Source organism: Heterodontus francisci, chromosome 46 (assembly GCF_036365525.1).
Source record: "Heterodontus francisci isolate sHetFra1 chromosome 46, sHetFra1.hap1, whole genome shotgun sequence".
NCBI lineage: Eukaryota > Metazoa > Chordata > Chondrichthyes > Heterodontiformes > Heterodontidae > Heterodontus > Heterodontus francisci.
In genome coordinates, this window is record NC_090416.1 from 19,729,167 (window position 1) to 19,741,202 (window position 12,036).

General features: G+C 42.4%; 1 protein-coding gene across 1 annotated transcript in view; it reads right to left on the minus strand.

The window, feature by feature from the left end:
- Window positions 1–12,036, minus strand: part of LOC137356908 (DENN domain-containing protein 4B-like) — a 106,120-nt gene that overhangs the window by 30,304 nt on the left and 63,780 nt on the right. Inside the window, exons 13-14 of the mRNA XM_068022746.1 lie at window positions 1,452–1,597; window positions 1,041–1,174 (exon numbers count right to left, since the gene is read on the minus strand). Of these exons, the coding sequence (XP_067878847.1) occupies window positions 1,041–1,174; window positions 1,452–1,597 (280 nt within the window). The remainder of the gene's footprint in view (window positions 1–1,040; window positions 1,175–1,451; window positions 1,598–12,036) is intronic.

Below are 12,036 nucleotides of genomic sequence, written 5' to 3' on the forward strand. Positions count from 1 at the left end.
TTAAGACAAGTATATTCTTCCTGATGTCCTGCACACAGTACTCCAGGTGGAGTCTCACCGAAGCCCTCTACCAATGGAGCAGACCCTAGGGACTCTCGAGCTGGACATATCCCCGCAGGGTTCACCACACAATCTCCTGCCCTATCTGGGTAAACAGCTTTTCTTACCACACCACACAATCTCCAATAGTTTAGAACTAGTAAAGAAGAGTCGAAGCAACAGGTAAAGAACACATTTTGTTGCAGCTGTACTAAGAATCAGTGCCAGCGATACCCACAGGGACACCCTCAACTCTGCCAACCAGCGTCTGGGATGCATTTCCCAGGAGGGGAGAAGTTACGTGGAATATACAGCACAAAATCAGGCTATTCGGCCCAACCAGTCCATTGCTAGTCCACTCTCCCCCGAGATGCTAGTTAAGGACAGGCATTGACCAGGACATTGGTGAGAACTCGTCCACTCCGCCCTGAAATATTGGCATGGCTCTAAACAGAAACAGTATTGTGTGGGGAAGTTATGTTAAAGAAAGGTCAGTCATGAGGGGGGACACTGGCTGTTTACACAAAGCCTCTCTGTCCTTGAGTTATTGCTATCAATCTATCGATTCTCTAACTTTCCCCCCCACCCAACTCACCCCCCACCCAACTCACTAGCCCCCACTCCGCCCCTGAAGGTGCTCATTGCTATGAACAATCCCACAGGAGGCAACCAATTCACCTTAGCGAGTCTAAACAGTGAGTTGTCACAGGACATTCAAATGTGGAGGCATCACAGCCGAGCCCAATCTTGTCCTCACTGCAATGACGTGCTCCTGACCTACACGTGCACACACTCCAGCGAGAGTCACAGGACAACAGTGAGCAGCAGCAGACACCCTGCATGATCTGCCCAAGGCAATGGGCCAATTTCATCCCCCTGACTGGGAGCAGCAGGGTACGAGAGGGTTGCTGTCACCATGAAACCACATCCAGGACCTTTAGGAGAGGAGGGCAGTAAACTGGCACAGTGAGATCCCAGGGTGTGGTGCTGGGGGCATATACCTATATAACCGAGGAGGCTCTTTGCCGTCTGGTGTCTGAGGGACCTCAGGAGGCATGATGAAAACGGTGTGCTCACTCCGCTGTGACTCATCCAACTCTATCAGGCGGACGCTGTCCATCTTCTCTACATCCACCTGTGAGGGACAACAGCAAGGACTGAGGTCAAGCCAGGGTAGCAAAGCTCATCAGTTTCTCCATCTGGTTAATCCAGTTTATATCAGCTCTTAACTCAAACGCAATGGCAACATCGCTCGCCGACATCTCAAGGGTGATTCACACAATGAATTATTCTTCAGTGACTGCTATAATCTCGCAAGCAGTGTGCACAGCAAGATCCCGACAAAAAAAACCTGTCAAAGTGGGGGTGAGAAAGAAGGGTTTGTATTCTGGCATAATGTGGAATGAGCTAACCTTCTCGACACAACCATCAAAGAACTCGAGACTGGAGTGCCTGTCACTGACAAAAGAGCATTCCTCGATAAACTGGGTGAACAGCTGGGTCTTGGTCATTAACGTGTAGAACTTCTGGTTGGCTCGATCGCGGCTTTTCAGGAACCCTGATAGTGGAGAGGTAGTGGGGTTAAATCAGCTGCTTACTGAACAGATCACTGGTTAAATCAGCTGCTTACTGAACAGATCACTGGTTAAATCAGCGGGTTACCGAACAGATCACTGGTTAAATCAGCTGCTTACTGAACAGATCACTGGTTAAATCAGCGGGTTACCGAACAGATCACTGGTTAAATCAGCTGCTTACTGAACAGATCACTGGTTAAATCAGCTGCTTACTGAACAGATCACTGGTTAAATCAGCGGGTTACCGAACAGATCACTGGTTAAATCAGCGGGTTACTGAACAGATCACTGGTTAAATCAGCGGGTTACTGAACAGATCACTGGTTAAATCAGCTGCTTACTGAACAGATCACTGGTTAAATCAGCGGTTTACCGAACAGATCACTGGTTAAATCAGCTGCTTACCGAACAGATCACTGGTTAAATCAGCTGCTTACTGAACAGATCACTGGTTAAATCAGCTACTCACTGAACAGATCACTGGTTAAATCAGCGGGTTACTGAACAGATCACTGGTTAAATCAGCTACTTACTGAACAGATCACTGGTTAAATCAGCTGCTTACTGAACAGATCACTGGTTAAATCAGCGGGTTACTGAAAAGATTACTGGTTAAATCAGCTGCTTACTGAACAGATCACTGGTTAAATCAGCGGGTTACCGAACAGATCACTGGTTAAATCAGCTACTCACTGAACAGATCACTGGTTAAATCAGCGGGTTACTGAACATATCACTGGTTAAATCAGCGGGTTACTGAACAGATCACTGGTTAAATCAGCTGCTTACTGAACAGATCACTGGTTAAATCAGCTGCTTACCGAACAGATCACTGGTTAAATCAGCGGTTTACCGAACAGATCACTGGCTAAATCAGCGGTTTACCGAACAGATCACTGGTTAAATCAGCTGCTTACCGAACAGATCACTGGTTAAATTAGCTACTTACCGAACAGATCACTGGCTAAATCAGCTACTTACCGAACAGATCACTGGCTAAATCAGCGGTTGCCCGAACAGATCACTGGCTAAATTAGCTACTTACCGAACAGATCACTGGTTAAATCAGCGGTTGACCGAACAGATCACTGGCTAAATTAGCTACTTACCGAACAGATCACTGGTTAAATCAGCTACTTACCGAACAGATCACTGGTTAAATTAGCTACTTACTGAACAGATCACTGGTTAAATCAGCTACTTACCGAACAGATCACTGGTTAAATTAGCTACTTACCGAACAGATCACTGGCTAAATCAGCTACTTACTGAACAGATCACTGGCTAAATCAGCTACTTACCGAACAGATCACTGGTTAAATCAGCTACTTACCGAACAGATCACTGGTTAAATCAGCGGTTGACCGAACAGATCACTGGTTAAATCAGCTACTTACCGAACAGATCACTGGTTAAATCAGCTACTTACTGAACAGATCACTGGTTAAATCAGCTACTTACTGAACAGATCACTGGTTAAATCAGCAGCTCACCGAACAGATCACTGGTTAAATCAGCTACTTACTGAACAGATCACTGGTTAAATCAGCTGCTTACTGAACAGATCACTGGTTAAATCAGCTACTTACTGAACAGATCACTGGTTAAATCAGCGGCTCACCGAACAGATCACTGGTTAAATCAGCTACTTACCGAACAGATCACTGGTTAAATCAGCTACTTATTGAACAGATCACTGGTTAAATCAGCGGCTCACCGAACAGATCACTGGTTAAATCAGCTACTTACCGAACAGATCACTGGTTAAATCAGCGGGTTACCGAACAGATCACTGGTTAAATCAGCGGTTTATCAAACAGATCACTGGCTAAATCAGCGGCTCACCGAACAGATCACTGGTTAAATCAGCGGCTCACCGAACAGATCACTGGTTAAATCAGCTACTCACCGAACAGATCACTGGTTAAATCAGCTACTTACCGAACAGATCACTGGTTAAATCAGCTACTTACCGAACAGATCACTGGTTAAATCAGCTACTTACCGAACAGATCACTGGTTAAATCAGCTACTTACTGAACAGATCACTGGTTAAATTAGCTACTTACCGAACAGATCACTGGTTAAATCAGCTACTTACTGAACAGATCACTGGTTAAATCAGCGGCTCACCGAACAGATCACTGGTTAAATCAGCTACTTACTGAACAGATCACTGGCTAAATTAGCTACTTACTGAACAGATCACTGGTTAAATCAGCTACTTACTGAACAGATCACTGGTTAAATCAGCTACTTACCGAACAGATCACTGGTTAAATCAGCTACTTACTGAACAGATCACTGGTTAAATCAGCGGTTTACTGAACAGATCACTGGCTAAATTAGCTACTTACCGAACAGATCACTGGTTAAATCAGCTGCTTACTGAACAGATCACTGGTTAAATCAGCTACTTACTGAACAGATCACTGGTTAAATCAGCGGCTCACCGAACAGATCACTGGTTAAATCAGCTACTTACCGAACAGATCACTGGTTAAATCAGCTACTTACCGAACAGATCACTGGTTAAATCAGCGGGTTACCGAACAGATCACTGGTTAAATCAGCGGTTTATCAAACAGATCACTGGCTAAATCAGCGGCTCACCGAACAGATCACTGGTTAAATCAGCGGCTCACCGAACAGATCACTGGTTAAATCAGCTACTTACTGAATAGATCACTGGTTAAATTAGCTACTTACCGAACAGATCACTGGTTAAATCAGCTACTTACCGAACAGATCACTGGTTAAATCAGCTACTTACTGAACAGATCACTGGTTAAATCAGCGGCTCACCGAACAGATCACTGGTTAAATCAGCTACTTACTGAACAGATCACTGGTTAAATTAGCTACTTACCGAACAGATCACTGGTTAAATCAGCTACTTACTGAACAGATCACTGGTTAAATCAGCTACTTACCGAACAGATCACTGGTTAAATCAGCTACTTACCGAACAGATCACTGGTTAAATCAGCGGTTGACCGAACAGATCACTGGTTAAATCAGCTACTTACTGAACAGATCACTGGTTAAATCAGCTACTTACTGAACAGATCACTGGTTAAATCAGCAGCTCACCGAACAGATCACTGGTTAAATCAGCTACTTACTGAACAGATCACTGGTTAAATCAGCGGTTTACTGAACAGATCACTGGCTAAATTAGCTACTTACCGAACAGATCACTGGTTAAATCAGCTGCTTACTGAACAGATCACTGGTTAAATCAGCTACTTACTGAACAGATCACTGGTTAAATCAGCGGCTCACCGAACAGATCACTGGTTAAATCAGCTACTTACCGAACAGATCACTGGTTAAATCAGCTACTTACTGAACAGATCACTGGTTAAATCAGCGGCTCACCGAACAGATCACTGGTTAAATCAGCTACTTACCGAACAGATCACTGGTTAAATCAGCTACTTACTGAACAGATCACTGGTTAAATCAGCTACTTACCGAACAGATCACTGGTTAAATCAGCTACTTACTGAACAGATCACTGGTTAAATCAGCGGCTCACCGAACAGATCACTGGTTAAATCAGCTACTTACCGAACAGATCACTGGTTAAATCAGCGGGTTACCGAACAGATCACTGGTTAAATCAGCGGTTTATCAAACAGATCACTGGCTAAATCAGCGGCTCACCGAACAGATCACTGGCTAAATCAGCGGCTCACCGAACAGATCACTGGTTAAATCAGCTACTTACCGAACAGATCACTGGTTAAATCAGCTACTTACCGAACAGATCACTGGTTAAATCAGCTACTTACTGAACAGATCACTGGTTAAATCAGCTACTTACTGAACAGATCACTGGTTAAATTAGCTACTTACCGAACAGATCACTGGTTAAATCAGCTACTTACTGAACAGATCACTGGTTAAATCAGCGGCTCACCGAACAGATCACTGGTTAAATCAGCTACTTACTGAACAGATCACTGGTTAAATTAGCTACTTACCGAACAGATCACTGGTTAAATCAGCTACTTACCGAACAGATCACTGGTTAAATCAACTACTTACTGAACAGATCACTGGTTAAATTAGCTACTTACCGAACAGATCACTGATTAAATCAGCTACTTACTGAACAGATCACTGGTTAAATTAGCTACTTACCGAACAGATCACTGGTTAAATCAGCTACTTACTGAACAGATCACTGGTTAAATCAGCTACTTACCGAACAGATCACTGGCTAAATCAGCTACTTACCGAACAGATCACTGGTTAAATCAGCGGGTTACTGAACAGATCACTGGCTAAATCAGCTACTTACCGAACAGATCACTGGTTAAATCAGCTACTTACCGAACAGATCACTGGCTAAATCAGCGGTTGACCGAACAGATCACTGGTTAAATCAGCTACTTACCGAACTGATCACTGGCTAAATTAGCTACTTACTGAACAGATCACTGGTTAAATCAGCTACTTACCGAACAGATCACTGGTTAAATCAGCTACTTACTGAACAGATCACTGGCTAAATCAGCTACTTACTGAACAGATCACTGGTTAAATCAGCTACTTACCGAACAGATCACTGGTTAAATCAGCTACTTACTGAACAGATCACTGGTTAAATTAGCTACTTACTGAACAGATCACTGGTTAAATCAGCGGGTTACTGAACAGATCACTGGCTAAATCAGCGGTTTACCGAACAGATCACTGGTTAAATCAGCTACTTACCGAACAGATCACTGGTTAAATCAGCTACTTACCGAACAGATCACTGGTTAAACCAGCTACTTACCGAACTGATCACTGGCTAAATTAGCTACTTACCGAACAGATCACTGGTTAAATCAGCTACTTACTGAACAGATCACTGGTTAAATCAGCAGCTCACCGAACAGATCACTGGTTAAATCAGCTACTTACTGAACAGATCACTGGTTAAATCAGCGGTTTACTGAACAGATCACTGGTTAAATTAGCTACTTACCGAACAGATCACTGGTTAAATCAGCTACTTACTGAACAGATCACTGGTTAAATCAGCGGGTTACCGAACAGATCACTGGTTAAATCAGCGGTTTATCAAACAGATCACTGGCTAAATCAGCGGCTCACCGAACAGATCACTGGTTAAATCAGCGGCTCACCGAACAGATCACTGGTTAAATCAGCTACTTACTGAACAGATCACTGGTTAAATTAGCTACTTACCGAACAGATCACTGGTTAAATCAGCTACTTACCGAACAGATCACTGGTTAAATCAGCTGCTTACTGAACAGATCACTGGTTAAATCAGCTACTTACCGAACAGATCACTGGTTAAATCAGCTACTTACTGAACAGATCACTGGTTAAATCAGCTGCTTACTGAACAGATCACTGGTTAAATCAGCTACTTACCGAACAGATCACTGGTTAAATCAGCGGTTTATCAAACAGATCACTGGCTAAATCAGCGGCTCACCGAACAGATCACTGGTTAAATCAGCGGCTCACCGAACAGATCACTGGTTAAATCAGCTACTTACCGAACAGATCACTGGTTAAATCAGCTACTTACTGAACAGATCACTGGTTAAATCAGCTACTTACCGAACAGATCACTGGTTAAATCAGCTACTTACCGAACAGATCACTGGTTAAATCAGCGGTTTATCAAACAGATCACTGGCTAAATCAGCAGCTCACCGAACAGATCGCTGGTTAAATCAGCGGCTCACCGAACAGATCACTGGTTAAATCAGCTACTTACTGAACAGATCACTGGTTAAATTAGCTACTTACCGAACAGATCACTGGTTAAATCAGCTACTTACTGAACAGATCACTGGTTAAATCAGCTACTTACTGAACAGATCACTGGTTAAATCAGCGGCTCACCGAACAGATCACTGGTTAAATCAGCGGCTCACCGAACAGATCACTGGTTAAATCAGCTACTTACCGAACAGATCACTGGTTAAATCAGCTACTTACCGAACAGATCACTGGTTAAATCAGCTACTTACTGAACAGATCACTGGTTAAATCAGCTACTTACCGAACAGATCACTGGTTAAATTAGCTACTTACCGAACAGATCACTGGTTAAATCAGCGGTTTACCAAACAGATCACTGGCTAAATTAGCTACTTACCGAACAGATCACTGGTTAAATCAGCGGTTTACCAAACAGATCACTGGTTAAATCAGCTACTTACTGAACAGATCACTGGTTAAATCAGCTACTTACTGAACAGATCACTGGTTAAATCAGCGGTTTATCAAACAGATCACTGGCTAAATTAGCTACTTACTGAACAGATCACTGGTTAAATCAGCTACTTACTGAACAGATCACTGGTTAAATCAGCGGTTTACCGAACAGATCACTGGTTAAATCAGCTACTTACTGAACAGATCACTGGTTAAATCAGCTACTTACCGAACAGATCACTGGTTAAATCAGCTACTTACCGAACAGATCACTGGTTAAATCAGCGGTTTACCAAACAGATCACTGGTTAAATCAGCTACTTACTGAACAGATCACTGGTTAAATCAGCGGTTTATCAAACAGATCACTGGCTAAATTAGCTACTTACTGAACAGATCACTGGTTAAATCAGCTACTTACTGAACAGATCACTGGTTAAATCAGCGGTTTACCAAACAGATCACTGGTTAAATCAGCTACTTACTGAACAGATCACTGGTTAAATCAGCTACTTACCGAACAGATCACTGGTTAAATCAGCGGTTTACCAAACAGATCACTGGTTAAATCAGCTACTTACTGAACAAATCACTGGTTAAATCAGCTACTTACTGAACAGATCACTTGTTAAATCAGCGGTTTACCGAACAGATCACTGGTTAAATCAGCTACTTACCGAACAGATCACTGGTTAAATCAGCGGTTGACCCAACAGATCACTGGTTAAATTAGCTACTTACCGAACAGATCACTGGTTAAATCAGCGGTTTATCAAACAGATCACTGGTTAAATCAGCTACTTACCGAACAGATCACTGGTTAAATCAGCTACTTACCGAACAGATCACTGGTTAAATCAGCTGCTTACCGAACAGATCATTGGTTAAATCAGCTACTTACTGAACAGATCACTTGTTAAATCAGCGGTTTACCGAACAGATCACTGGTTAAATCAGCTACTTACCGAACAGATCACTGGTTAAATCAGCTACTTACCGAACTGATCACTGGTTAAATCAGCTACTTACCGAACAGATCACTGGTTAAATCAGCTACTTACCGAACAGATCACTGGTTAAATCAGCGGTTTACCAAACAGATCACTGGTTAAATCAGCTACTTACTGAACAAATCACTGGTTAAATCAGCTACTTACTGAACAGATCACTTGTTAAATCAGTGGTTTACCGAACAGATCACTGGTTAAATCAGCTACTTACTGAACAGATCACTGGTTAAACCAGCGCGTTACCGAACAGATCACTGGTTAAAATCAGCTACTTACTGAACAGATCACTGGTTAAACCAGCGGGTTACCGAACAGATCACTGGTTAAATCAGCTACTTACCGAACAGATCACTGGTTAAATCAGCTACTTACTGAACAGATCACTGGTTAAACCAGCGGGTTGCCGAACAGATCACTGGTTAAATCAGCTACTTACTGAACAGATCACTGGTTAAACCAGCGGGTTACCGAACAGATCACTGGTTAAACCAGCTACTTACTGAACAGATCACTGGTTAAATCAGCGGGTTACTGAACAGATCACTGGTTAAACCAGCGGGTTACCGAACAGATCACTGGTTAAACCAGCTACTTACTGAACAGATCACTGGTTAAACCAGCGGGTTACCGAACAGATCACTGGTTAAACCAGCTACTTACTGAACAGATCACTGGCTAAATCAGCTACGTACCGAACAGATCACTGGTTAAATCAGCTACTTATGGAACAGATCACTGGTTAAATCAGTGGGTTACTGAACAGATCACTGGTTGAATCAGCTACTTACTGAACAGATCACTGGTTAAACCAGCGGGTTACCGAACAGATCACTGGTTAAATCAGCTACTTACTGAACAGATCACTGGTTAAACCAGCGGGTTACCGAACAGATCACTGGTTAAACCAGCTACTTACTGAACAGATCACTGGCTAAATCAGCTACGTACCGAACAGATCACTGGTTAAATCAGCTACTTATGGAACAGATCACTGGTTAAATCAGTGGGTTACTGAACAGATCACTGGTTGAATCAGCTACTTACTGAACAGATCACTGGTTAAACCAGCGGGTTACCGAACAGATCACTGGTTAAATCAGCTACTTACTGAACAGATCACTGGTTAAATCAGCGGATCACCGAACAGATCACTGGTTAAATCAGCTACTTACTGAACAGATCACTGGTTAAATCAGCGGTTTATCAAACAGATCACTGGTTAAATCAGCTACTTACCGAACAGATCACTGGTTAAATCAGCTACTTACCGAACAGATCACTGGTTAAATCAGCTGCTTACCGAACAGATCATTGGTTAAATCAGCTACTTACTGAACAGATCACTTGTTAAATCAGCGGTTTACCGAACAGATCACTGGTTAAATCAGCTACTTACCGAACAGATCACTGGTTAAATCAGCTACTTACCGAACTGATCACTGGTTAAATCAGCTACTTACCGAACAGATCACTGGTTAAATCAGCTACTTACCGAACAGATCACTGGTTAAATCAGCGGTTTACCAAACAGATCACTGGTTAAATCAGCTACTTACTGAACAAATCACTGGTTAAATCAGCTACTTACTGAACAGATCACTTGTTAAATCAGTGGTTTACCGAACAGATCACTGGTTAAATCAGCTACTTACTGAACAGATCACTGGTTAAACCAGCGCGTTACCGAACAGATCACTGGTTAAAATCAGCTACTTACTGAACAGATCACTGGTTAAACCAGCGGGTTACCGAACAGATCACTGGTTAAATCAGCTACTTACCGAACAGATCACTGGTTAAATCAGCTACTTACTGAACAGATCACTGGTTAAACCAGCGGGTTGCCGAACAGATCACTGGTTAAATCAGCTACTTACTGAACAGATCACTGGTTAAACCAGCGGGTTACCGAACAGATCACTGGTTAAACCAGCTACTTACTGAACAGATCACTGGTTAAATCAGCGGGTTACTGAACAGATCACTGGCTAAATCAGCTACGTACCGAACAGATCACTGGTTAAATCAGCTACTTATGGAACAGATCACTGGTTAAATCAGTGGGTTACTGAACAGATCACTGGTTGAATCAGCTACTTACTGAACAGATCACTGGTTAAACCAGCGGGTTACCGAACAGATCACTGGTTAAATCAGCTACTTACTGAACAGATCACTGGTTAAATCAGCGGATCACCGAACAGATCACTGGTTAAATCAGCTACTTACTGAACAGATCACTGGTTAAATCAGCGGGTTACTGAACAGATCACTGGTTAAATCAGCGGTTTACCGAACAGATCACTGGCTAAATCAGCTACTTACCGAACAGATCACTGGTTAAATCAGCGGTTGACCGAACAGATCACTGGCTAAATCAGCTACGTACCGAACAGATCACTGGTTAAATCAGCTACTTATGGAACAGATCACTGGTTAAATCAGTGGGTTACTGAACAGATCACTGGTTGAATCAGCTTGTTACTGAACAGATCACTGGTTAAATCAGCTACTTACTGAACAGATCACTGGTTGAATCAGTGGATTATTGAACAGATCACTGGTTGAATCAGCTTGTTACTGAACAGATCACTGGTTAAATCAGCTACTTACTGAACAGATCACTGGTTAAACCAGCGGATTATTGAACAGATCACTGGTTGAATCAGCTACTTACTGAACAGATCACTGGTTAAATCAGTGGATTATTGAACAGATCACTGGTTAAATCAGCGGATTACTGAACAGATCACTGGTTAAATCAGCGTATTATTGAACAGATCACTGGTTAAATCAGCTACTTACTGAACAGATCACTGGTTAAATCAGCATGTTACTGAACAGATCACTGGTTAAATCAGCTACTGACTGAACAGATCACTGGTTGAATCAGCTACTTACTGAACAGATCACTGGTTAAATCAGCTAATTACTGAACAGATCACTGGTTAAATCAGCTAATTACTGAACAGATCACTGGTTAAATCAGCGGATTATTGAACAGATCACTGGTTAAATCAGCTACTTACTGAACAGATCACTGGTTGAATCAGCTACTTACTGAACAGATCACTGGTTAAATCAGCTACTTACTGAACAGATCACTGGTTAAATCAGCTACTTACTGAACAGATCACTGGTTAAATCAGCTACTTACTGAACAGATCACTGGTTAAATCAGCTACTTACCGAACAGATCACTGGTTAAATCAGCTACT